The 26,815-nt window shown below is 45.6% G+C and overlaps 5 protein-coding genes across 11 annotated transcripts in view; 2 read left to right on the plus strand and 3 right to left on the minus strand.

Annotated features, from left to right (window-relative positions):
* Positions 1-4,613, plus strand: part of LOC100354024 (acyl-coenzyme A synthetase ACSM4, mitochondrial) — a 31,302-nt gene extending 26,689 nt beyond the window's left edge. The window contains exons 13-14 of the mRNA XM_070064773.2: positions 664-783; positions 4,527-4,613. Coding sequence (XP_069920874.2) covers positions 664-783; positions 4,527-4,613 — 207 coding nt within the window. The remainder of the gene's footprint in view (positions 1-663; positions 784-4,526) is intronic.
* A 3,537-nt stretch (positions 4,614-8,150) lies between these two features.
* Positions 8,151-10,371, minus strand: LOC103348584 (THUMP domain-containing protein 1). Its single transcript, XM_089320829.1, is given in 5 exon segments — positions 8,151-8,485; positions 8,488-8,604; positions 8,607-8,684; positions 9,129-9,377; positions 10,362-10,371. Coding segments are annotated over 5 exon segments (654 nt in total). The 3' UTR covers positions 8,151-8,285.
* On the minus strand, positions 9,239-12,700 carry LOC138847041 (uncharacterized). The gene is made up of 2 exons (XM_070064602.2): positions 10,683-12,700; positions 9,239-9,377 (listed from the first exon to the last, which is right to left on the minus strand). The coding sequence occupies exon 1, from the start codon at positions 12,444-12,446 to the stop codon at positions 10,731-10,733; it is 1,716 nt and encodes a 571-aa protein (XP_069920703.2). The 5' UTR covers positions 12,447-12,700; the 3' UTR covers positions 9,239-9,377; positions 10,683-10,730.
* Positions 12,694-26,097, plus strand: LOC127491448 (non-histone chromosomal protein HMG-14). 3 transcript variants are annotated; one of them, XR_016226141.1, is made up of 5 exons: positions 12,702-13,032; positions 21,302-21,436; positions 23,167-23,240; positions 25,461-25,560; positions 26,002-26,097. XR_016226141.1 is itself a non-coding variant. In XM_089321544.1 (2 exons), the coding sequence occupies exon 2, from the start codon at positions 19,372-19,374 to the stop codon at positions 19,903-19,905; it is 534 nt and encodes a 177-aa protein (XP_089177670.1). In that variant the 5' UTR covers positions 12,700-13,032; positions 17,481-19,371; the 3' UTR covers positions 19,906-20,776. The 3 variants fall into 3 exon arrangements, 1 of the variants encoding a protein (XP_089177670.1); XR_016226140.1 differs by lacking the exon at positions 26,002-26,097 and having other exon boundaries at positions 12,694-13,032; positions 25,461-25,540; XM_089321544.1 differs by lacking the exons at positions 21,302-21,436; positions 23,167-23,240; positions 25,461-25,560; positions 26,002-26,097 and adding an exon at positions 17,481-20,776 and having other exon boundaries at positions 12,700-13,032.
* POLR3E (RNA polymerase III subunit E) overlaps positions 23,855-26,815 on the minus strand; it is a 36,096-nt gene continuing 33,135 nt past the window's right edge. For all 5 annotated transcript variants that reach the window (XM_008257864.5, XM_017342517.4, XM_008257867.5 and 2 more), the window contains 2 exons: positions 25,754-25,879; positions 23,855-24,646 (listed from right to left, as the gene is read on the minus strand). In XM_008257864.5, the coding sequence (XP_008256086.1) occupies positions 24,590-24,646; positions 25,754-25,879 (183 nt within the window). In that variant the 3' untranslated portion in view covers positions 23,855-24,589. The remainder of the gene's footprint in view (positions 24,647-25,753; positions 25,880-26,815) is intronic.

Consider the following 26,815-nt stretch of genomic DNA (forward strand, 5'->3'; position numbering starts at 1 on the left):
CTGTATAATAAATAGGACCAGTATGACTGAAATGGTAAACATATGCATGACATGAAACTAGAACATGGCAGTTAGCTGTACAAACTGCACTCCTTACACTCACATAACATTCATCTCTATTAGATCTCAAAAATCTCACTTTATCATTATATCTGAGTTTCATTCGTAGGTGATGTCTGGTATTTGCAAGTCATCATTCAAGGTATTAAAAAGTAGTTAGTACCTGTGTTCCACATTGGTTCCAAAACCCTTCATGTGAGCCGGCGCCGCGGCTCACTAGGCTAATCCTCACCTTGCGGCGCCGGCACACCGGGTTCTAGTCCCGGTCAGGGCACCGGATTCTGTCCCGGTTGCTCCCCTTCCAGGCCAGCTCTCTGCTGTGGCCCAGGAGTGCAGTGGAGGATGGCCCAAGTGCTTGGGCCCTGCACCCCATGGGAGACCAGGAGAAGCACCTGGCTCCTGCCATCGGGTCAGCACGGTGCGCTGGCCACAGCGCGCCGGCCGCGGCGGCCATTGGAAGGTGAACCAACAGCAAAAGGAAGACCTTTCTCTCTGTCTCTCTCACTGTCCACTCTGCCTGTCAAAAAAAAAAAAAAAAAAAAAAAAAACCTTCATGTGTCTGAAAAACAAAGACAGTAACATAAATTGACTTTCCTGTTGCAGGTGGTGAAAGCTTTTGTTGTCTTATCAGCACCCTTTAAATCCTCCAATCTAGAGGAATTAACCCTTGAGCTTCAGGATCATGTTAAAAAATCAACTGCACCTTACAAATATCCAAGAAAGGTAAGTGGTCCAAAGGTTAAGTTTGTGTTACTAAACTATTATGCGAATATGAGGGGACTTCCAAATGTTCACGGAAAAGTGGAATTAAAAGATTTTAAAAAATAATGTAAACTATTTTTCAACATAGGTTCCATAAAGATAGATTTTTTTGTAAGCAATGATACCAGCCATTTAGTCCATCCCTAAAGAACTGAGGGTTCTGGTAATCTGTCAGTGCAGTCTTTTTTTTTTTTTTTTTCCATTACTAACTGAAGAAAAACGGGTGCCTTTAAAGATATTTTTAAGATTAGGAAACAAAAAGAAGTCAAAAGGATCAGGACTCTAAAGTGGCTGCCTGATTATTCCCCTCTAACTCTCACAAGATGCCCTCCATTTGATGAGAGGAATGAGCAGGGGCATTGTGTGGTTGAGGACTTTCTGGTGAAGATTCCTGAGGCAGTTTTCTGCTAAAGCTTTGGCTAACTTTTTCAAAATCCTCTCCTAATAGGTAGATTTTTTTTTCCTTTGGCCCTACAAAACGACAACAAAATTTCTGAACATCCCCAAAAACTACTGCTATGACCTTTGCTTTGGACCAGTATGCATTTGCTTTGACTGGACCACTTCTACCTCTTGGTAGCCATTACTTGGATTGTGCTTTGTCTTCAGGATCATACTGTAAATGTTTAATTTCCTGCCACAACTCTTTTTTTTTTAAATGCTTTTAATTTGAAAGTGAGAGTTAGGGAGAGGGAAAGAGACACACAGAGAGATCTTCCATCCATTGGTTCACTCAACAGACAGCTGCAATGGCCCAAGCTGGGCTAGGCTAAATCAGGAGACAGGGGCTTCACTGAGGTCTCCCACGTGGGTGGCAGCGGCCCAAACACTCAGGCCATCCTCCACTGCTTTCCCAGGCCATTAGCAGGAAGCTGGATCAGATGTGGAGGAGCTGGGACATGAACTGGTGCCTTTAGGGGATGCTGGTGTCGCAGGTGGCAGCTTTATCCACTACACCACAATGCCAGTCCCTCCTGTCACAATTCTTAAAGAACTGCTTCAGGATCGTGACCCTGCTTGTTGAAAACTTTCATTGAAAGCTCTTCTGTTGTCTGCCACTGATCTGGGCACAGTTTTGATATCCATTGAGCTATTGGCTATTATTTTTGTGAACTGTCTGCCCTATTCAATTAGGGCAGGAACAAGATTTTTTTTTTTCCTCTCAAATTGATGTAGATGGTCTGCCCCCAAAGGCTTTATCTTCAACATCATCACTTTTTTTTAAAGATTTATTTGAGAGGAAAGAGGGAGAGAGAGGGAGAGGGAGAGAGGGAATCTTCCATCCACTGGTTCACTCCCCAAGTGGCTGCAATGACCAGGGATGGGCCAGGCCAAAGCCAGGAGCCAGGAGCTTCATCTAGGTCTCCCAAATGGGTGCAGAGCCCCAAGCACTTGGGCCATCCTCTGCTGGTTTCCCAGGTGCGTTAGCAGGGAGCTGGGACTTTGATCAGAGCCCAAATGGATGCCAGCACCACAAGGGGGTGGCTTCACCCGCTATGTTGCAGCGCTGGCCCCCATTTCATTCATTTTTAAAATGAGTCCTATATTTGTAAACTGATTTCCTTAGGGCATTGTCACCACAAACTTTCTGGAAGCCATCAATGGTTTTGCCACTCTTCTACCCAAGCTTCACCAACAATGTGATGCTTGTTCTTGCCTCAGTTGCAGCTGAACTCATGTTGGTCTGTTATGAGTCCTTTTCAAAATAAATTCTTAGCCTTCTTAATGTCTCAAACTAGATACTGTTCAGCAATGTTTTAACAAGTTAGTACCCATTTTTTGGTGCCAAAAAAAAAATGAAAATCACGTATAGCTCTTTTGTTACATTCATTTCCTAGGAACTCCAAAGACCCCTTGTATTAGACTTTATTGGGTTTTGAGTTTATAGTAGCATGTTATGTAGTTAGAGGCCATCTTTTCAATTTGTTTAGCCCTAAGAATTTTCGTCTTGAAATTTTTTGTATTAGGACACTATAAATACAGAATATAGATAATATAAATTCTTAAATAAACTCTGTAATACTCAGTCACTGCAGGACTAATTGGGCCCATTCCATAAGAATTATCTTAGTACTCCTGGCCATAATACCCTTAGAAACTCAAAGCATGTGCCTTTAATAAAGTTCAAGTGACCACACTCAAGGCAGGAAAAAGGTAGTACCCAGAGGAATTGTGGAATCTTTCCTGAAACCATCATAAGATTTAAGAATAATTCTATACAAGACTCAGAGATGGCTCTGCTGTTCCCTTCTAGTGCCAAAATCCTTTTGGTTGATCTCTAGTTGGCATCATTTCATCGAAAAGGTAGTTAATTTCACCTAAGACCTGAGTAATACAACTAAGAACTGGTTTTTTGTTGTTTAAAAATTTATTTATCTATTTGAGAGGAAGAGATATGGAGGGGAGGGAGAGAGAGAGGTCTTCCATCCACTGGTTCACTCCCCAAATGGCTACAACAGCTGGAGCTGAGCAGATCCAAAGCCAGGAGCCAGGAGCTTCTTCCAGGTCTTCCATGCAGCTGCAGGGGCCCAAGCACTTGGGGTCATCTTCTGCTTTCCCAGGCCATAGCAGAGAGCTGGCCTGGAAATGGAGCAGCCAGGACTTGAACTGGTGCTTATATGGGATGCTGGCACTGCAGGTGGCAGCTTTACCTGCTAAACCACAGCACTAGCCCCCATAAACTTAGGTTTTCTTTCCTTCCTTCCTTCCTTCCTTCCTTCCTTCCTTCCTTCCTTCCTTTCTTTCTTTCTTTCTTTCTTTCTTTCTTTCTTTCTTTCTTTCTTTCTTTTTTTACAGGCAGAGTGGACAATGAGAGAGACAGAGAGAAAGGTCTTCCTTTTGCTATTGGTTCACCCCCCAATGGCCGCCGTGGCCAGCGCACTGCACTGATCCGAAGGCAGGAGCCAGGTGCTTCTCCTGGTCTTCCATGGGGTGCAGGGCCCAAGCACTTGGGCCATCCTCCACTGCACTCCTGGGCCACAGCAAAGAGCTGGTCTGGAATAGGGGCAACCGGGACAGAATCTGGCGCCCCGACCGGGACTAGAACCCGGTGTGCTGGCGCCGCAAGGCGGAGGATTAGCCTATTGAGCCGCGGCGCCGGCCTGAACTGAGGTTTTAACGGTTGAAAAGTTCATTTCTATTTATTGGTTTCAACCATTTTAACACTTTCTCCATTCTTTGAGTCAGTGATCCCTTGGTTTTCAGCAATGTTTGAGGGCATTTTAAAAGACAGCACATTTTACCTACACAGGGGAACAAGGAAGATTTTAAGGTCAAGGCACAGCATGAGAAACATCATATATATTCCAAATTATGCTACAAATTTCCTCCTCAGAACTTGCAAGACCCAGCTCTTAAATTCAAAAGCCAAGAACTTCTTTTTGCCTTTAAATAAAACCTCCATTTTCAAAGGGCCACAGAGGCACTAGGTCTAGTTTGATCCAGGGGAAAGGACTGTGGTAAAGGATTATCTTCTGACAAAGCATGTAAGTGAATTTGCAGTGCAAATCCATTTGGTGGTGTTACACTGTCGTCCTTATATATAAATGGACAAGATTCTCATGTCTACAAAGTTCAGTGAGCTTAGGCTAGGACAATCTATAGACTCTCAAAATAGCCTCAGGTTCGTAAAAGCTCTCTCCTACTGTGCTGACAGTTAAGGCAAAATGCAATCAAGAGTCTCATAATGTTTTTCTGTGAATTAGGTGGAATTTGTTCAAGAACTCCCAAAGACAATCACTGGGAAAATCAAACGCAACGTTTTAAGAGATCAAGAATGGGGAAGAAGATAGCTTGATCAGAAAATGGAAGGATTAAATAGCAACATAGTTGTTTTCTTTTAATTCAGCGACTACTCTGTTAAAATGTTTAAGATTTCTCCTAGTTGAAAATTCCAGTTTTTGTTCTGTACTTAGCCAAAATATAAAAAGGGAAAACAACTCTAAAAATACTTGGGAAGAAAACTGTTATAATGATGACCAATCCAATGATCAGTAATGTTTAAAATAGTGGGGCTCAAATTATTACTTAGCAAAGGACACTGTACATGAATCTTTCATTTGCTTTATAGCTGATTAGTTAAAGATAAAATGAATAACTATTCTAAGAGAAATATTTAAGACAGAAATTTTTCTGCTTAACATCTTTGAGACTAAAACTTTAAGCTGGATTAAAATATTAATGTTAAATTAAGGAGTACAGGTAATTCAAAGACCAGGAAGTGAATTTAATGAAATTAAATACTGAATTACTATAACTTGCTTTGAAGCAAATTCACTGAAACTTGGATTATTTCAGAGTATTAATTATAGAAGAATAAATAATACATCTTCTGTATCTGCTTTTTAGAACCATTTACATGACTTTTTTGATAGTCTCACAAGCAAACACTTTTTATAATGATATACAAACACAAGAGATTTACTAAGACACAGAAATAAGAAAAAGTACAGAACACCAGTCTTTAAGGAACAGATTTATTTTGATTTTTCTAAAAATACCAGGAGTTATGAAAAACAAGCTGAATATTTGGCCATACCAAAAGCAAAATACAAGTAAAAATCATGGTTAGCCCTGGAAAAACATGTTTAAAAGACCAAGTTTAACACTGTTTCCTACAAAGAGCAACGCAAGTATACTAAACCAAAACATTTTGTTTTGTTAACTTTTCATCTTTTAAAATAAAAAACTGAACAACAACCAGAAAAAAGCACTCAATTCCTACCCTGGAATCTTGTAATTTACAAAGTAATACACTGAGATGTCAGTGAAAAGAAACAGCTGACAAAGCCAAGAACAATCTCTGAGTGAATAAATTCACACTCCAACAGAATGCAGCGTTCTATTGCTGGGGAAGAGCAGCTTGTGTCACACTCAGGTTTTACCAAATATAAATAAATACAAAAGGCAATTAAAAACAAACAATAACGTGAAAATCATTCTGTATACTAGCAGCTTCACAAAGCAAAGGAACCAAGTTCCACAGAGCTGTATGTTGTGTAGGCACATGGCCAATTTTATTCCCAGAGTCCTTTTGTCTTGCACTATCAAAATAAAAAGTATCTGTGTCTCGGAGGCAGGAGCAAGGCCACTGACGAAGGCACCAAAATCCTATCTTCCCTGTTCTTGCAAATGATACGAGTAACTCTTACTAGCATTTCAAGGGGACTGCATCCTCTTCAAGAGTTAACATTGTAAATACCTGGAGATAGTAAGGAAGGTCCTTCCCCATCTGCATTAGCAAGGTGTTACCTGTTCTCTCTGCTCCTCCCAAACTCTTCTAGTCTGGTTTACCTAACAGGACCATTAGCTAGGACAGAAACACAGTCACATGTTCACCAGCCTTTGAATTAACAGTCACTTGTGCAAGAAGCCTTAACATGTATCCTGCTGCCTAACTTTTTAAAGGACTGAGTTCTTTCTCTTCCTTCAGAGACAAAGTGTCAGGCTGAGCAGAAGACTTGCAGGAGTTCCTCATTCAGTTCCTCATTCACTCATGTTGGGAAATGAGAGGCTATGCTATTTAATTCGGCTATGTTGTTTTCCCAGGTGGGTTTGAAGCTTAATGTATTTTTCATTTTCAAGCCCAAGCTGCTGCAGAAACCTTTCAAGAGTCCCCTTGGCGACTGCTGACATGACTTTTCTAGACTCAGTTTCCTTTCAGATCTAAAATTCTTGTCACTTGAAGAAAAAGCTTTCTCTCAAGCTTGCTTATGTATTCACGGTGAAAATGTCTGATAAATCGGCTGGTTTCCATAGCCATTCTTATTTTCACAGCACTGAGCAAGCTCAGCTTACTGTTTTACTGTTTTCTTTCAAGTACTCTTGCAGTTTAGCTTTCAACTCAAACTCCCTGCAAGAAGCCCTCCTCTGGGAAATCACTAGATTTCTCAATGGAGCAGATGTATGTTTGGGTTTTGGGTTTTCTTAAAACATTGTTGCATAAGTGGGTCTTTAATGGAGTTAACCATTTCTCTAACATTTTCAGAACTAACTTTATTTCATCTCCAAGTTTTAATATCAGCATCTTTGTTTAAAAAAAAAAAAAAAGCAGTGTGCTATATTGTCTGTGTCAGGATTTCTTGTTTTAAAATGAAGGCAAAAGTTGCCATGAAGCCAGTCATTGATGGGGCACCAGGACAGATGACAGACCCTTGGTTTTCAGAGGAGCTACACCATGAAGTATAACTGGCCTTTGTTAGGATGACTCCTAGCAGAAGAAAAAGCCCTTAAAAACTTTTTAATTTCATCATCATTTACAAATCTTGCAAATGCTACAGCATAGCAAATATTTGTTGAACCTGTTCAGGGATCATAGAGAAGATGTGGCTTTCTAGTTATCGACACAAAACCTTTAGCATTGTGTGACAAATCATCAGTAAGTCAACCCGAAAAACTAAGTGCAAAGTCTTCCATCTCTTGTACTGCGTCTTGTCTTGGTGTTTTCAGGTTAGTATTACTCTAGTCCCACCGCCCATGTAAATTTTCTTCTTTGGAATAAGTACTATTACTAAATAATTTGCTTCCTAAACCTTTAAGAGTTTTTGAACAAAAGTTTTACACTTTTGATATTCCAAAATGCATTAAAATAGCCAACATCATCACTTTTCAAATGGTTGTGATTTTTAATTGATGGGACAGGTACTAGATTTCTAAGTTACGTGCCACAGACAAAGCATGATAGCATATGACAACTTGGGTTATGATTCCATACAAAACCCTGGAGAAGTAGCTTTCATCGTAAAGACTGAATTTCCTCGTGTCCTCTGTAGTATATATATATATTTTGACAGGCAGAGTGGACAGTGAGAGAGACAGACAGAGAGAAAGGTCTTCCTTTGCCGTTGGTTCACCCTCCAATGGCCGCTGCCGGCACGCTGCAGCCGGCGCACCGCGCTGATCCGAAGGCAGGAGCCAGGTGCTTCTCCTGGTCTCCCATGGGGTGCAGGGCCCAAGCACTTGGGCCATCCTCCACTGCACTCCCTGGCCACAGCAGAGAGCTGGCCTGGAAGAGGGGCAACCAGGACAGAATCCGGCGCCCCGACCAGGACTAGAACCCGGTGTGCTGGCGCCGCAAGGCGGAGGATTAGCCTAGTGAGCCGCGGCGCCGGCCCAAAAATTCCTTCTTTACAACGAAAATTTCCCAAAGATTCTTTTCACTTCAGAGAGCTTATGCACTCCCCTGGGTCAGCTGGCAGTGCCAAAGGGGAGGCTGGGAAGGTCATCATGAGGGACCATGTCATCCTCCTAATATGAGCAGGTACCCTCCTTACAGTAGCATGTGGACCCTAACACACTGCCATATAAGACTGAAAGATCTCTAACAGAAATGTTAACAGGGCTGCCTGCATGAGAAGTCATACTTTTAAGAGCATAATGTGGCACGCAAAGGTCAAAAACATTCTTAGCCACAATTTTACATGGAACTCCAATTGAGAAACCCACCTGTAACACCCAGTTACCTCCTATGAGACATCAGGTGCATTTGACTCAGATCCATCCGTGACTTGACTTGCAGGTTCAGGTTTAGTTTCTCCCTCATGTACCACCTGAGTCTCTGTCACCGGTTTTGTTTTCTCGTCACTACTGTCTGGTACCCCCTGTTGGTTATTTCTCCCTTCTGCTGGGTCACTCTGACTTAATTTGTCATCAGATTCCAACTCTGCTCTTTCCCATTTCCTTGCTTTGGGTGAAGTTGTGATGGGTCCTTAGGACTCTTCACCACCTCCTGGAGGTTGTACTTTCTGAATAACATGTAATCTTTCACAACACTCAGGCAACAGCTGTGATGATTTCTACCGCCACTGTGTACTGTGGGTTGGTGAGATCTACTTTATTTTCCGAACTGAGGCTGCCCACTATTCCTGTAACAAAAATATAAAAACACTTAGCCCAAGAAGGATACCATTAACTCTGATGAATAAAAATAAATAAATAAAAAATTAAAAAAAACCTTTTATCCCTTTCTGTCTGAGAACTGCTAAAAGAGAACAAATACTAGTTCACAGTTCTATGTGGACTTCAATCAAATCCCTTGAATCCTTTCAATAAACAAATAAAAATAAAATCCTGAGACATTTAAAAAGAGTACCTTTTTCTTAAGAAAATTCAGTGTTGATTTGGAAAAGACTAACTACCAGAAAATCTCCTATTCATCATATTGATATGTTAGGCTTTGTATTAATCTAAGGTCATTTTATCTACTTGTTCTATATTCAAAAATGTTGTCTTAAATCTAAAAAAAAAGAGAAAAAGAAAAAACCTTAAAAATGTTTTGCACAATTTTGTAAAATAATCAAGAAATGTACCTGCCAATTCTTTTATAACTTCTTCTCTGTTTACATGACTATTATTTCGAGATTTGTATACAATTTGAAATGTCCCTTTGTTTGGAGCTTTAAACCAGGGTTCCAAGAATGTTTCTGCATATTTTTTCATATCCTCCAAGAAAGCTTTGCATGTGCCTGCGATGGGTAACATTCGCAAAATGACTCGAGTCTTCTTCTTCTTGGTTTTGTACATATCCTGGAGAATGTGATGAACTAATTTCTCAGGTTCTAAAAGAAAACAGTCAACACAGAAGAGGCAAGTAAGCCAAGAAGTTCTCCAACACTTTGAAGATTCTTGAAATTCTCTAAAATAAATTTTGACTGGCAGTGACTCAGGTTGACAATAAAAGTTCTCTTAAAAATTTTAAATTAATCTTTTGAATCAGTTTTTCCAACTAATATCTCTTTAGTGCCTACTATATAAAAACACCATATCCATATTTTTAAAGATATTTTATTTACTTGAAATCCAGAGTTACACAGAGAAAGAAGGAGAAAGAGAGAGGGGTCTTCCATTCTCTGGTTCACTCCCCAATTTGCCACCATGTCTGGAGCTGTGCCAATCTGAAGCCAGGAGCTAGGAGTTTCCTCTGGGTTTCCCACGTGGGTCCAGGGCCCAAGGACCTGGGCCATCTTCCACTGCTTTTCCAGGCCATAGCAGAGAGCTGGATGGGAAGTGGAGTAACCAGGACTCAAACCGGTGCCCACATGGGATGCCGGCACTGAATGCAGCGGCTTCACCCACGCCACCACAGTGCCAGCCCCTAACACCATATCTAATATTTTAACTTTTCGTCATTGTTACAGCTTTTACTAAAAACAATCGTTTGGGGTCAGTGCTGTGGTGTAGTGGGTAAAGCCGACACCTACAGTGCTGGCATCCCATATGGGCACTGGTTCGAATCCCAGTTGCTCCACTTCCGATCCAGCTCTCTGTTATGGCCTGGGAAAGCAGTAGAAGATGGCCCAAGTCCTTCGGCCCCTGCATCCATGTGGGACACCCAGAAGAAGCTCCTGGCTTCGGTCTGGCTCAGCTTCAGTTGCACAATTTGGGGAGTGAACCAGTGGATGGAAGCTCTCTCCCTTTCTCTCCCTCTCTCTCGCTGTAAAGTCTGCCTTTCAAATAAATAAATGTCTTTTAAAAAATAAAAAAGGAAATATTTTCCCACCCTAGGACTCAATGTCATTTAATGTTGGGTCCCTGCACCTCACCTGAAATCATCCCGTTCCAGAAATGCTACAGAGCCCAAATCACCCACCTCCCCCCGACCTGAGGACTCCCAAAAGACCTTAATTCCCACCCTGCCTCCACGAAGCCCAAATGAAAGGAGCAGAGCTCCTGATCTGGTGGAGCTGGCAAACCTTGGCATGCGCCCATTCAGAGAACTAGGTTTAGAAAACCTGCCAGCTTCCAAAATTGCTCATCTCTGAAGGAGAAGGCCACTTCGCTCCCACTCACTTTGTTTTTCAGACAGAAGGACCCTGCAGCAGTTGAAGCCTCAGGTGGCTGATTGTCCCTCCAAAGGCACTTACTTGGCAGAGGTCAGCACAGCCATTCAGATGGCTGCTGTCTGGCCCTCGCTAGACAGAATGACTTTTCTTCTTGGGCTTTGAGGCTGGAGTGGTCTCAGTGGGGACGAATGGTTGCACCAGAGTGGCTGGAGGTGCAGCCTCAGAGGCAGGTGACGCGGTGTCGGGGCGCTGTCCTGGAGGTGGGGCGGTCTCAGAAGCCTGCGCAAGTGGCTCCGTAGGTGCCTCCAGGCCAGGTGCAGCCTGACGTAGAGAAATCTCCTGCACTGCACAGATGCTCTCAGTGGCCTGGGGAGGCGGAAGCAGGGCCCGCCCAGTCTCTGAATCCGCTGGGTCTACAGTCTGGAAAGCCTGGTCAGACAGACGCTGCAGCACAGGAACCTGGGTGCCCGCAGCCTGGGTTCCAGAAGCCTGAACAGGTGGAGGCTGAGGTCCGGAGACCAGAGGAAAATTCCAGTGCTGCCTCTGTGAGGCCACGGACACCACAGGTTGGCTCTGAGAGGACACAGGGACCCGGAGATGGCACTGAGAGGCCGCAGAAGGCAGAGGCTGGCTCTTAGAGGTCACAGGGACCCGGAGATGGCACTGAGAGGCCGCAGAAGGCAGAGGCTGGCTCTTAGAGGTCACAGGGACCTGGAGGTGGCTCCGTGAGGCTGCAGGTGACATGGTGTGGCTCTGAGAGTTCACAGGTGCCAGAGGATGGCTCTGAGAGTCCATAGGAGCCAGACAGTGGGTCTGAGAGGCCCTAGTGACATGGTGGCAGCTCCGAGAGGCTGCCAGCAACACAGGTTGGCTTTCAGAGGTCACAGGGACCTGGAGGTGGCTCCGTGAGGCCACAGGTAACAAGGTGTGGCTCTGAGAGTACACAGGTGCCAGAGGATGGCTCTGAGAGTCCATAGGAGCCAGACAGTGGGTCTGAGAGGCCCCAGAGACGTGGAGGAAACTACGAGAGGCTGCCAGCAACACAGGTTGGCTTTCAGAGGTCACAGGGACCTGGAGGTGGCTCTGTGAGGCCATGGGGCCTAGGACGTGGCTCCGAGAGGCCTCAGAAATTACAGGGTGGCTCCTACACGTAGAGAAGGCTGGATTCTGAGTGGAAGAAACCAAGGGAACTACAGGCAGACTCTCAGGGAATGAAACAGTAGAAGGCAAAGGCTGGTCCAGAGTGGACAGAGGGAGAACGGGCGGGACCAGATGAGGCAAGGGTTGCCGATCAAACCATGGCGGACCTGAGTCAGGGCTTGGGGGTCCAAAGGACTCTGAACTTCCCTCGTCTTCAGGCGTGCTGCTCAGAGCCCCTTGGCAAAAGGCCTGGCAGTGGTCGCTGTCCCTGTCACCTTCGGCTTCTTGCTCGAGCTGGCCGGTACCGGTCATCCCCGGGGCAGCCGTCCTCTGCAGGGTCCTCCAGGAGCGCCGCCGCTGCCGCTGTCGCCGGATCCGCAGAAAGCTGTTGGAGAGGGTCCCCATGGACCAAGAGAAGCGGTGGCTGACGCTCTGCTGCAGGGCGCTCACCACGTTTCTGGAGGCCAGCTGGGAGGTCAGCCCGAGGGTCTCTTCGGGAAGCAGTTCGATGTTGCCGGTGTACCAGGAGACCCACCAGAGCAGGCTGAGGAAGATGATGATGGCGCCCATGTAGAGCAGCATGTCGTAGAAGATCAGCTCGGCGAAGATGCCGACGAACAGCATCACCGCCCCCACCATGTCGAAGACGACGCCCAGCCAAAAGAAATGCCTGCAACGGCCCAGACCCGACCGCTTCCTGCTCATGACGGTGGACTTTCTGTAACCTCCGTGGTCTTCCAGATCCGCGAGCGGCAACCGGCCGGGCGGCGCCGCGGTGGGCCGGCTCGGGCCGTTGGGTCCCCATGGCAACGCGGAAGGCGGGGCGAGAGGGAGGAGCAATTGGGCTGCGCTCCACCTCCCTGAGGCGAGAAGGGCCTCGGCCCGGAGCGGCGCGCGTGCGCAGTGCGGCCCGTCGCCCGCGCGGCCGCCTGTTGCGCCTGCGCGGCATTTCCTCTCTGGGCGTCCGACGGGTTTGCCTCCGGTCAGCGGCCTGGCAGCCTTCAGGCGCTTCGTGTCCTGACGTTAACGTCTGCGATGGCGCGCCCGGCTTCGGGCCGCGGTCCCTTCCCCGCCGTGTTCGCATCCCCTCTGCGCGTCCCTCACCGGTCTGAGCGAGGGCGAGACCCTCCAGGAAGGAGCAGAGGACGCGGACCTTCCCGGAGTTCCCTCACGGCCCGGCGGCACGTCGGGCCCGGGCGCGCCCCTGGCTTCAGGGCTCCAGTTTTCCCTTTGTTGTTTGCCCGCGGGGACCGCAGGAACAGACTCGTGCTCGGTTATTGCAGACCCGGAGGTAAATTCTCTGAGGGGTTTCCACCGCTCCGATGTCTGCTGTTGCGAAGTCTGTGGACCTGTTTGCCCAGATGCTTAGTCCTTGAAAAAGCGGGACTGCTTTCCCCTTACTCCCCCCGGAATAGGAAAATAGAAAAGTGTCAGAAACGGAAGAGTGGGGGCCAGCGCTGTGGCCTTGTGGGCTAAGCCTCTGCCTGCGGCGCCGGCTTCCCATGTGGCGACGGTGGGAGTCCTGGCTGCTCCTCTTCCGGTCCAGCTGTCTGCTGTGCCCTGGGCGAGCAGTGGGAGATGCCCACGTGCTGGGGCCCTTGCAGCCGCGTGGGAGACCTGGCTCGAGTTCTTGGCTCCTGGCTTCAGTCTGGCCCCACCTTTGCTGCTGTAGCCTTTTGGGGGAGTGAACCAGTCGGTGGGAGATTCTCTCTCATCTCTGCATTATAACAGGTCAATAATTTTTTTAAAGATTTACTTAGTTATTTGAAAGGTACTCTCTGGTTAAGAGGTTCTCATACTGTAGCTGTGAAAAAAGAGAAACAGGGAGAGACAGAAAAAAATCTTTTAAAAACGCAATGTTACGTTTAAATATAATATTTAGAGGCAGGCATTTGGCAGCGCAATTACGATGTCCCTGGGGACACCACATTCCCTATCAGAGGGCCTGGGTTCAAGTGTGACTGCTTCCAATTCCAGCTTCCTGCTAACGTGCGCCCGGGAGAGGCAGCGGTGACTGTTGGAAGAGTTGGATCCCTGCCATGCATATGGTAGCTCTGGGCTGAAGTCCTGGCCTCAGTCTGACCCAGCTTTGGCTGTTGTAGGCATTTGGCGAGGTGTGTGGCGGGGTCGGGGTCAATCCGTGGATGGAAGATCTGCAGTTCTAAGTCTCTGCCAAAGCTAGGATCCTGGAACTCAACCTCGGTCTCCCACGTGGGGTGCAGGGTCCCAGCTACCTGACCCAGTGCCTGTTGCCTCCCAGATGCACATTTGTGGGAAACTGGATCAGAAGTGGAGCAGCTGCTACAGCCCAGAGTCTCGGATATGGGACACCCACGTCCCAAGTGTCAACTTACTCACTGAGCCAAATGCCTGCCCTTAATCCAGTGATTTATACATTTCCAGTTTCCTCATTTTCAAACTCAGAGAGTAGACTCATGTGCATTGCTGGAGTTTTACATGCCTGAGGCATACTTTCAAAGTTGCATTCTCCCGTTGTAACCAAGGAATCACCCTTCAAATAAGTACGTGGCCTATAGTCATATTGTCAGGTATTTTCACTGGAGAGCTTTATGATTTTTTTTCTATTAATAATGTTCCGTAAACTGCCTAATATTCCACACCAATAAACTTACATAAAAATGTGTAATTTGTTTGCACCAAGATGATTTTCACACACACACACACACAAAACGCTTTCAATAAAGTCAGTTTATCCTTCTTCTATTGCTATGATGTGAACCTAATTTACAATGACACATGTTTATAATGGGCCACATCTGTTTTATAATCAAAAAGTAAGGAAGGTGTTTTTCTTTCTGCATTCTTAACAGTATTTCAGGTCTCATGACTCCCTATTAGTACTGCAAATTCCTTTTTTAAAAAAAATATTTATTTTATTTGAGAGGTAGAGTTACAGACAGTGAGAGGGAGAGACAGAGAGAAGTCTTCCTTCTGTTGTTTCACTCCCCAATTGGCCGCAACTGGGGTTGGGGCAGGCCAGAGTCCAGAGCCCGGAACTCCTTCTGGGTCTTCCATGTGGGTGGCAGGGGTCCAGGCCATCATCTGCTGCCTCCCGAGATGCATCAGCAGGAAGCTGGACCAGAGGAGTAAGCAGGGCTTGAATTCCCACTCTGATATGGGATGGGGACCTTCCAAGCAGTGACTTAACCTGCTACTCCATGATGTGTGCTCCCTCCTTCTTCTTATAGAAGTTACAGTTCCCAACAGTGATTGATCACAGCTTTCCTCAGCCTTCTTTGAAAGGCAAGAGAGCCCAGGGAAGTCTGTTTTCAAGCATTGAGACAGGTTCTGACCCCTCAGGGCTCATATGGCAAAGCTGTGGGCAGGTGATGTTTAGAATTAAGCTTTACTCTTCACCAACCCCCAAGTTCCCAACTGAATTTTGATTGGAGTGACTTTAAATGTATAATTTAGGGAAAAGTCATCATTTTCACAATATAGAGGCTCCTATCTGAGAACCTCGTGATCAAGTCTTTTATACCTTGACCATAGTTTTATAGTTATGTGTAGGAGGGGATCTTCAGATAATTTTTTTCATATATTCTAGATACAGTATTTTTTGGTTTTGCAGGTGAAGTCTTCAGCTCATAAGAAAGCAAACATGCTTAACAGAATCTTTTTTCCTAACAGGCACTTTGGTTGTACCTTAAATCTAAAACAAACAAAAAATACACACAGAAACACTACTTATTTATTTCAAAGGTAGAGCAACAGAGAGAGGGAGGTCTTCCATCCATTGCTTTGCTCCCTAAATGTCCCCCCTGGTCGCACTGGTCCAGGATGAAGCTGGGAGCCAGGAACTCCATCCAGGTCTCCCAGTGGTTGGCCGGGGACCAAGCATTTGGGCTGTCTTCTGGTGCTTTCCCAGGTGCATTAGTAGAGAGCCGTATCAGAAGGGGAGCAGCCAGAACTCCAGTGGGCACTCAGATATGGGATGCTGGTGTCATAAAGCGTGGCTTCACCTGCTACGCCACATTGCTGGCCCCTGTGCGTTAGTATTTATACAACAAACTCTGGGCTTAGAATGCTTAACACTGGCCGGCGCTGCGGCTCACTAGGCTAATCCTCCGCCTAGCGGCGCCGGCACACCGGGTTCTAGTCCCGGTTGGGGCGCCGGATTCTGTCCCGGTTGCCCCTCTTCCAGGCCAGCTCTCTGCTGTGGCCAGGGAGTGCAGTGGAGGATGGCCCAGGTGCTTGGGCCCTGCACCCCATGGGAGACCAGGAGAAGCACCTGGCTCCTGGCTCCTGCCATCGGATCAGCGCAGTGCGCCGGCTGCAGCGGCGGCCATTGGAGGGTGAACCAACGGCAAAGGAAGACCTTTCTCTCTGTCTCTCTCTCTCACTGTCCACTCTGCCTGTCAAAAAAAAAAAAAAAAAAGAATGCTTAACACTGCAATTTTAACTGTTTGCAAATGACCCCTCTGAGTTGGTTCTACTTACAGAACACTTTTTTTTTTTAAGATTTTTATTTATTTATTTATTTGAAAGAGTTACGTAGAGAGAGAAGGAAAGGCAGAGAGAGAGAGTTGAGGTATTTCATCCTCTAGTTCACTCCCCAGTTGGCCGCAACTGCCTGAGCTGCGGTGATCAAAACCAGGAGCCAGGAGCCTCCTCCAGGTCTCCCACACTGTTGCAGGGGCCCAAGGACTTGGGCCATCTCCCAGGCCATAGCAGAGAGCTGGATCAGAAGTGCAACAGCCAGGACTCAAACTGGCACCCATATGGGATGCCAGCACTGCAGGCGGTGGCTTTATGCGCTATGTCACACAGTGCCAGCCCCTACAGAGCACTTCTGACATCAAATGTGTGAGGATCTTCCTGGTACCAGAAACCAACTCCTCAACCCTCCAGATAGCAACTAAGTGTCCTACAATTTAATCCAATTCTGTCACCAGCTACCTGGAGTTGTTGAACCCCTAAAACCTGGGTCCACTCAATGTGCAGCGTGTCGATCACTGACACCTCGTGGGGGAAAAAATTACCCCTTATCAACGGGGTAATGAGTATCAAAGCCTAAAAACCTGGGCCATCCTTGGGTTTTTTAAAGATTTATTTTTATTTGCTTGAAAGAGTTACAAGGAGAGAGGGAGAGACAGAGAGAGATGCATCCGCTGGTTCACTCCCCAAATGGCCACAACAGCCAGGGCTGTGCCAGGCTGAAGCCAGGAGCCTGGAGCTTCTTCTGGGTCTTCCATATGGTTGCAGGGGCCTAAGCACTTGGGCCATCTTTTCCTGTTTTCCCAGGTGCATTAGCAGGAAGCTGGAATGGAAGTGGAAGAGCCAGTTTTTGAGGGGACAACATAGGGGTGCCGGTGCTGCAGGCGGATGCTTAACCCGCTATGCAACAACACCAGCCCATCTTTGACTATTTAAACAATTATTTATTTTACTTGAGAGGCAGAGATGGATCTTCCATATACTGGCTCACTCTCCAGATACCCACAACAGCTAAGGTTTGGCCAGGCTAAAATAAGGAAACTTTAATCTGGGTTTCTTACCTGGGTGAAGGGACCCAAGTACTTGAGCCATTATTTGCTGTCTCCCAGACTGAACAGTAGTAGGAGTCAGGGATAGACACCAGGAACTCTGATATGGAATGTGGGTGTCCCAAGCAGTGTCTTAACAATTACACTGAACACCCATACCAGACTCCTTTTTTTTTAACTGATGGAAGAAAGTTTAATAGGAAAATAATTTTTGCCTTTCTTTATCCTGCAGGTTGCTGATTTTAGGATCCAGTAAAAGTTTAGTGAACTGGCTCTGAAGAACTTCTTCCTAACCCTCTTCTCTTCTGTTGGCTATTTTATTGTATTACTTACTAATCTTTGTAGAGAACTTTGAATTACCAAGATGAAGAATTTTCCTTCTGCATCAAGTACAGGAAAGGCTTTTTTTTTTTTTTTTACAAATGGAAATGTCAAAAATCTCTATCATAGCCTAAAAACAAAATGTAGTTAAGATTTAATGAGTAAGTAAGATTCAGATGCATTTGAGGCCTTTTAAGATTTTATTTTATTTGAGAGGCAGAGTTACAGTGAGAGAGACAGAGAGAGGTCTTCCTTCCATTGGTTCACTCCCCAGATGGCTGCAACAGTTGGAGCTGCACTGATCCACAACCAGGAGCTTCTTCCAGGTTTCCCACATGGGTGCAGGGGCCCAAGGACTTGGGCCATCTTCTACTGCTTTCCCAGGCCACAGCAGAGAGCTGGATGGGAAGTGGAGCAGCCAGGACTAGAACCGGTGCCCTCATGGGATGCCCGCCACCACAGGTGGATTAACCTACTGTGCTATGGTGCCAGCCCCGAGGGCTGGCTTTCCACACTATAATGGGTAACAGACTAGTTCTGGTTCTTGCAAGCTGGGTTCATCCTGAACCAGTGCCACCAGTGGGGGCATTTAGGGGGCAAACCAATGGATAGAAGACCTTCCTCTCTGTTACTCTTTGGAATAAATAAGTCGGTTTTTTGTGTGTATTTTGTTTTAGATTTAAGGTACAACTGAAGTGGCTGTTGTGGGCAAATTGGGACGGAATCGTTGGAAAAGGAAGATCTCTGTCTCTCCGCCCCCCTCTCTCTGTCACTCTGCCTTTCAAGAAAATAATCTTTAAAACAGAAGTTTAGGACAATACAACAGTGTAGTCTAGAGCTGTAGGAGCATCAGATTGGGAATCTGAGATCTGACACCTGGATCCTGAGATTCAGACACACAGTTTACCAGGCCCTGCCTTTAGACAGCTGAATCTGCTAGAAGACAAAACTATTAAACCTGTGCAATAAAGTTTTACTGGTGTGACTGCAGACTGATGTGATAATGTGAGAATAAAGAGGTGATAAACAGGAAGGCTCCCTACCAATATGTGGGCAATCTTAAGGCTGGTATAAGCTAGGAGGGAGTGGGAGGTGTCCTCCAGCTAGACAGCATAACTATAAGCAGCGGTGGGTACTTGGCACAGTAGTTAAGCTGTCACTTGGGATCTCTTCATCTCACATTTCAGTTTGAATCCCAGCTCTGCTCCCAATTTCAGCTTCCTGCTCCTGCAAACCCTGGGAGACAACAAGGGATGGCTCAATGCTTGGGTCCTTGCCTCCAACGTGGGAGACTTGGCTTGAGTTCCAGGCTCCTGGCTTTGGCCTGGCCCAGCCTTGGTTGTGGTGAGCATTTGGGTGGGAGATCTCTCTCATTTCTTTAAAATAAAAGTAAATAAAACTAGTTCCACTTAGGAATGTATTGGCAGTGGGCAGATCTGTACCACGGGCACAGGAACTGCAGTATCCAGGTTCAAGCCCTGCCTCTGCCACTCCCCACCTACCTGACCTGAGTAGGTTGCTTAATCTCTGCTTACTTTCTCCAGCTATAGAGGGAATGACAAAAATCGTGTTTACCAGCCGGCACCGCAGCTCACTAGGCTAATCCTCCACCTTGCGGTGCCGGCACACCACACCGGGTTCTAGTCCCGGTCGGGGCGCCGGATTCTGTCCCAGTTGCCCCTCTTCCAGGCCAGCTCTCTGCTGTGGCCAGGCAGTGCAGTGGAGGGTGGCCCAAGTGCTTGGGCCCTGCACCCCATGGGAGACCAGGAGAAGCACCTGGCTCCTGGCTTCGGATCAGCAACATGCGCCGGCCGCCGTGGCCATTGGAGGGTGAACCAACTGCAAAGGAAGACCTTTCTCTCTGTCTCGCTGTCCACTCTGTCAAAAATTTAAAAAATTTAAAAAAAAAAAAGGCGGGTCCCAGCAGCTCGGGCGGCGGGGGCAGCGGCAGCGGCCAGGCAGCCCAGCTCCGCGAAGGCTCTCGGCGCGCCGCGGCCCGCAGGTACCCGGCACGCGCCCTCCGCGCCGCCAGGATGCCCAAGAGGAAGGTCAGCTCTGCCGAGGGGGCGGCCAAGGAGGAGCCCAAGAGGAGGTCGGCGCGCTTGTCGGCGAAACCGGCCCCCGCCAAGGTGGAAGCGAAGCCCAAGAAGGCCGCCGGGAAGGATAAGTCATCAGACAAGAAAGTGCAAGCAAAGGGGAAGAGAGAAGCAAAGGGAAAACAGGCCGAGGTGGCTAACCAAGAAGCTAAAGACCTGCCTGCAGAAAACGGAGAAACGAAAAACGAGGGGAGTCCAGCCTCTGATGAAGCAGAAGAGAAAGAAGCCAAGTCTGATTAATACCATACACCATGTGTTATCAGTGCTCCCTGTCTCCCTTCTTGTACAATCCAGAGGAATATTTTTATCAACTATTTTATAAATGCAAGTTTTTTAGTAGCTCTAGAAACATTTTTAAGAAGGAGGGAAGCCCACCTCATCCCATTTTTTAAGTGTAAATGATTTTTTTTAAGAGGTGAAATCATTTGCTGGTTGTTTATTTTTTGGTACAACCAGAAAACAGTGGCATATTGAATTCTGGGAGGCTTTGACTGTCTTGGGTGTCAGCTTAACATTCCATAGGTGGGGGTGGTTTTTATATCCTACAGTACAGCGCATACTAAATGGCGATTTGGAGTCTCAATTGTGCATTTAATCTGTCTTGAATATTTTCAGTTACTTCTCCCGTGTTCTGTAGAATTGTTTTCTACAGAAAACCACTCCTTGTTCTGTCAGAACCATGTGCACTCTGTAACATCTTCGGTTGTGGTAGTCCAGTTTTCCTAATGATTTTGTTAATGTGCCGTGAAAGATTGAAAATTTGAGTGTTGTGTATATGCTATTATATTGTGAATGGGTGGGATTTATGTAACAGCAACATTTGAAGATACTTGTACTTGATAGCCTCTTAAGGAAGAGTTGCCTCCAAATTTGAAGCTGGAAAGTCACTGGAATAACTTTTAAAAAAAAGGATGACAATTCATGGCTTTTTAGATTTTTGGTACGTATGTTAAGAATTGTGTACAAATTAAAATGTGTGTGCTGATTCTCAACACCAATAAAATCTCAATTATGGACAAAAAAAAATTTAAAAAAAAAAAGACCTCTCTCTCTGCCTTGCCTCTCCTCTGTGTAGCTCTTTCAAATAAATATCTAAAAAATTTTTTAAAAATCGTGTTTACCTCAGAGTGGTTGCATTACTCACTGCATCATTGTACCTGCTCAACAAGTGTTAACTATTTTTCTTAAGTTAATGTACACTTCATGATTGTTGCTGGTATGATTCCAATTAAGTCATTTTAAAAGATGAGAACTCTAGTCAGAATATTTTAATTTAAAATGGATTAGTTTAACCCTAATATTTTTGTCTTTAATTATTAGAGGTTTTATGTAATTTAACCATGATATCTGGGCCTTTTCTTCACTAATATCTTGTTACAATTTTCTTTTCAGCCTGTTTTAATAATTCAGTTTCCTTAACCATTCAATTCTTTTGTACTGTTTCCATTGTGTCTACTCTGTCTTGTCCTGTTTTCCTTTAATAGTTCTGTTTTATTTTGGATCCATCTTTTTACTTTTATAAAATTTTTAAGACAAAAATTACACACATTGCATAGAATACAATGTTAACTGCTTACAGGCTGTGGAATCAACTGAGCTAACATATGCATTACCTCCCGTATTTATCTTTTTACAGCTGAGTAGTGATGAGAACACCAACCCTTGACTTTATTCCTCCAACCTAACTAAAATTATGTTTGCTTGCTTGACCTGTATCTTGGGATACAAAACCCCCACGCCACCCTGGCAACCACTATTCTGCTCTACTTCTGTGAGTACATTTTATAATTCCACATGTGAGCTCATGCTGTATTCTTCTGTTTGTGCCTGGCTTTTCTCACTTAATATAACGTCCTCCATGTTGATCCACATTGTAACAAACGACTGGATTTCCTTCTTTCATCTGCTGATGGACATATATAGGTTGATTTCCTTATACTTACTATTGTGAATGCTAAAATGAACATGGGAATAGAGGTATATTTCGAGGTACTCATTTTGTTCTCTTTGGATACATACCCAGTAGTGGGACTGCTGGATGGTGGTTCCGTTTTTTATTTCTTGAGGAAGCTGCATATTGTTTTCATAATGGCTGTACTAATTCCTAATTGTACCATCCATGTGCACAGTGCCCTTTTCTCCACATCCTTACCAGCATTTCTGACCATTTTGGTAATGATCATTCTAAGGGTGTGACATGTGTCTCATGGTGGCTTTCATTGTCATTTCCCCTGATGATCAGTGACATCGGACAACTCCATCTACTTGGTCATTTGTACACTGTCCTTGGGGAAATGTCTAGTCAGGTGTTTTGCTCACTTTTAAAGTCAGTTTGCTTTCTTGCAATTGAGTTCCTTGTGTATCTGGGATATTGACCCCTGATCAAATGTGTGGTTTGCAGATTTTCTCATTCCACAGTCATCTCCTCACTCCTCACTGCTTCCTTTGCTGTGAAGCTTGGAGTAATCCCATTTGTCATTTTTGCTCTTGCTGCTGTGCTTTTGGGTTTCATATACCAAAAACAAACAAACAAAGCACTCCTCAACCAAAGCCAGGCAGCTTTTCCACTTTTCCAGTTGCATAATCTTTATTTTGATTTTTACATATGGTCTAAGTGAAGGGTCCAATTTCAATTTTTTTAGCATGTAGAAACCTAGTTTTCCCAGAACCACTTATTGATTGTATAGTCTTGGCACTTTTGTCAAAAATCAATTGTAAATGCATGAATTTCTGGGCTCTCTAGTCTGTTCCATTGGTCTATGTGTTTTGTTTTCATGCCAGCACCATGCTGTTTTGATGACTAGCTTTGTGGTAGATTTGGAGTCAGGTAACATGATGCCTTCAACTTTGTTCTTTGTGCTCAAGAGATTCTGCTGGGTAGGCTGGGACAGCAGATAGATGTCTGGCACTGGCTGGTCCTGGACCCACTGGAGTGGACCAGATGTTTGGGTGTGGAGTCCTAAGTCCATGGGAGACTGCAGCGGGTCTAGTGCTAGGGTAGGCACAGAGCCTGAGGCCATGTGCTTTGGCTTGAAGACTGGGCCCATGAGGGCCATCTTGGAGCCTGGGTGTTTTACACTGACCTGGGGCTAAATTGGGGGTGGCTTGGAGTCCTGGGCAGGTCTGGGGTACCAGGCAGATCTGGAGAGACAATCCATGGTAGCAGCCTGGAATTGGGCCACTGGGGTGGGCCCGGCTATGTCTAAGGCAAAGTCTGGCATTTCCCCCTCCTTCCTGACACACAGGCAGTGAGGCCTGGGGTTGGAAAAGGGGTGAGAGATACATCCTTCCCACTCTCCTCGGCACATCTTCTGTGCTACACTCAGCTGCCATAAGCACTGTGGCAAAGGTACTTCCACATGTGGATGAAAACAGCTATTTCTGCAGGAATACAGGTGTTGAAAAGCCTTAGCCACCACTTTGCTGTCGTACTGAGTTCCTTCACAGTTTTGGTTCTTTAACAGTAATTTCTTAATATAATCCTTTAATTGTCTTTTTTAGCTATTTGAAGTCAAACTTGCTGATTATCACGGCAGTGCTTCAGGCTGTGACTTCCCCACTGAGCATCAAGCCAGGTGAGTTCTGCCACATGCAGCAGATTCTGGGTTGGTCGTTCCACGTCAGGGGTTTCCCCTTTCACAAGGAGGAAGGAAAGTCAGTGTGTAACAGCTAAATATATGTTAACAGAGCCAAAAGCATAATGTATAATCAAATATGTATCTGCAAAGTTCTTCCCTAATCAATCCCCTACAGATGCATGGGTAAACCATCTCTTAAAACCTTCTGATAACAGTGACTACCATATAAAACAGTGTGGCAAAAACTTCAATTATTTAACAAAATTGACATTTCACCCCATCCAGCCTACTCTTTCTTCACCATCCTCTAGAGCTGTGCTGTCCAAGGGGACTGCCAGCCACACACATGGCAAGTCCAAACTAGAAATGCTCAGCCTGTAAAATGCCACATTTTGAAGACTCAGGTCAAAGAAATAGAAAATGCTAACATTTCTTACCATATGCTGATGTTCTAGATACTTTGAGCTCAAAAAGTATTAAAAACATGATTTTCACTTATTTTACTGTGGTGACTGCGCCTGTCTACTGGGCATCCTCTTTGCTGTGCTTCCTGCTTTGCGTGCACAGCACCACCGCCCTGAAGTTCCCATCTGAAGACAGCAGGACCATGATGCCAGTTTACTGTTAGCATTTATTTTAGAAATACACAAAATATAGATTTTTTACATCAAAGTGTGACAGCCTCACTTATATACTTCCATACTTACCTGGTTTTGTCTGCATTGTTACGCAAACATGAGTTTGATTCTAATTTTTTGCTATGGTTCATGTAAACAGTTGAGACTGCTACATAAAGTAGGTTGCTGTAAAAGGTAAAGTGGCCACAGAAACCCAACAGTGAAACAATTCAGTTTGGTTTGTTTAATGAACTTGGCAGAAGTCTTAGCAGATAGATGATCTAAGACTAAATACTGGCTTCTAGGCATTTTAAATATTAAAAACCTTGAGGTTTTCTTCATCTTGTAAACATAACTTAGACCTTGTTGGTATTAAGTTTAAAAAGGAAAATATTAAACCATGATTTTTATCCTCTTGCCCATGTCAGTATACACTCTCTTTATTATGAGAATGAAACCAAATAATAAGCAAAATACATCAAGAATTTCAAATTTTACTGCAAAGAAGGTGCAGCTGGTCTCTGCAGAGAGTGGTCGATCTCACTGAAGCTGACCTTCCGCGGGCTGAGTGTGAGCCCCTCTGTCCACTGGGCTGTGGGGGCCCAGGCCGTACGGGAGATGGGTAGTTCCTCTTGCTCCATGGCCCCTGAAGCAAGTCAAGACTCCACCTCGGGCTCCGCTGTCCTTCCTTGGGCTTGGATTCATGGGGCTTGTGGTTTGCTACTATTGTCAAGACTGTACCGTCCCTTTAAGGTACCACATGCCACCATGGCTCACACAGCAGTCCTAGGATCAGACAAAGAACAGCTTAAGAGCAGATTTTGCCAGCTGCTACACTGTCCAGAACATCAAAACGTGATTGATGACAGAACAGAAATGGGAAATGAAGAGCTGCCTGACCAGGGCCTGTGTCTGTGGCACAGCGGTGATGTCAGCATCCCGTATCAGTGCCAGTTCAACTCCCACTGCTACTCCACTTCAATCCAGCTCTCTGCTGACGCACCCGGGAAGGCAGCAGTGACTCATATGGTTCCCTGTCACCCAGATGGAGTTCCAGGCCTGGTCCAGCCCAGCCCCAGCCCTTGTGGCCATTTGGGGAGTGAACCAGCAGATCAAAGAACTCACTTTCTGTCTCTCTAATCTTAAAAAACAAAAACAAACAAACAAACAAACAAAAAAACAAAAGCCACATTGTTGGGGTAATTTTTCCTTAGGACTATTTTAGCAGGGTCTATAAAAATGAATGTGCTGTATAAACAGAATACAAATATGAGAGGGTGTTCCAAAAGTTCATGGGAAATGTACATTATGAAAACTATGTGTGGACTTCAAGTGATTTTTGCATCAAAATTATCTTTTCATTCCATTTTCCCACCAGCTTTTTGAAACTCCCCCGTGCTGACCAGTACCAAAATACAGTAAAATGAGTTTATTAAGTAATAAGTCAACCATAAGCACTTTCATCGGCTTGCTGTACGTCTCAGTCTGCTCAGAAAGGCAGTATAGGCAGCACATGAAATACTACATCTGTTGGATAAATGGTATTTTAAACCAACTGAAGTGAAAAAAAATTAATTCTGTTCAAACTTGTTTAATGTAGGTATGTGACTTCGGCAACAGGCATGAGAATGAACAGCTTGAGTCAAAGCCAGTGAACCAGAACTTGAATCTGGACCCTGCCCCTGAAGAGGCTGGAAGAGGTAAGTCCTGTACACACTGACTACTTCTGGTTGCAGCAGGGGCCCAGGGAAGGCTGACTTAAGGAGGAAAGGTGCCACAGTCCATTCCTCTGTCCAAGATAGAGCAGTCAGCCATGGGGAGCCTCGTTTCGGAGGCAGTGGTCAGCAGAAGCCCCAAGGCCTCTGGATATGGTTATGCATCAAACAGTCATACCTTTAGCACTTTATCCACCTCCTGTTTACTGAGATCTTCTCCACACTCCTGGGTCAACCGAGACTGGATCATGTTCCGGCGTACCCGGTAATTTTTAGAAAAGATTTCAAGCAAAACCTGTCGATGCTTTAGCATTAAAAACATGTTATTATGGGAATAATGATCTAGAAGAAAAATATCCCCAGAACCACAAATCTAACCCCTTACTGCAGTCTCTAATCAAAGTCTGGCCAATGTGCTTCCCCCAGGACCCCAGTAAGATGACTACAGAGGGGCCGGTGTAGCAGGTTAAGCCACTGCCTGCAGTGCCAGCATCCTATGTGGGTACCAGTCCAAGTCTGTGCTGCTCCACTTCCAATCCAGTTCCCTGCTGATGGCCTGGGAAAGCAGTGGAAGATGGCCCATGTGCTTGGGCCCTTGTACCCACGTGGAGACCTAGAAGAAGCTTCTGGCTTTGGCCTAGCCATCTGGGGAGTGAATCACCAGAAGGAAGACCTCTCTCGCAAATAAATCTTTAAAAAAAAGCAAAGACCGTCTGGTGCTTTAGTAATCTTTAAGTTCTAGACAGGTTCATGGTTTAAGGCAAACTCTGGCCCTCGGGGTACATGAGTCTGCACTATGGAGCACTGCTGGTTTAATTCACATCCTACTCACTGGGCGCCTGTGATCCTCCCTGCCAGGGTGAGACCAGAGGCAAAATGACCACTTCTCCAACCTGCAGGTGCAGGACCCAAGACTGGATAAGGAATCCTTTGACCCCCATGGCCAGAGACCACTGAGGAGCGGTGCTGGAGGTGGGTGAGGCCAGTCGGTGGCAGTCACTATGCAGCTTTATGGAAACCTGCACCCCCAGGACAGTACCCACACTGGTTTAGGCCCAAATGAAGGGCACAGACAGCCTCTTCCAATGGCACACAGACAAGCAGTGTGGAATAGTCAAAATCAGGAGTAGGTGGGAAACCTGAAACCATACAAGGAAGCTTCACAGGGCTCATGGTAAAATGGATTTAAAGAATTCAAAGTGCATGAAGCCCTCTCGCATATGACTGCATTCTCCCCTTC

This window comes from Oryctolagus cuniculus, chromosome 19 (assembly GCF_051225735.1).
Source record: "Oryctolagus cuniculus isolate XC-2025 breed Fujian yellow rabbit chromosome 19, ASM5122573v1, whole genome shotgun sequence".
NCBI lineage: Eukaryota > Metazoa > Chordata > Mammalia > Lagomorpha > Leporidae > Oryctolagus > Oryctolagus cuniculus.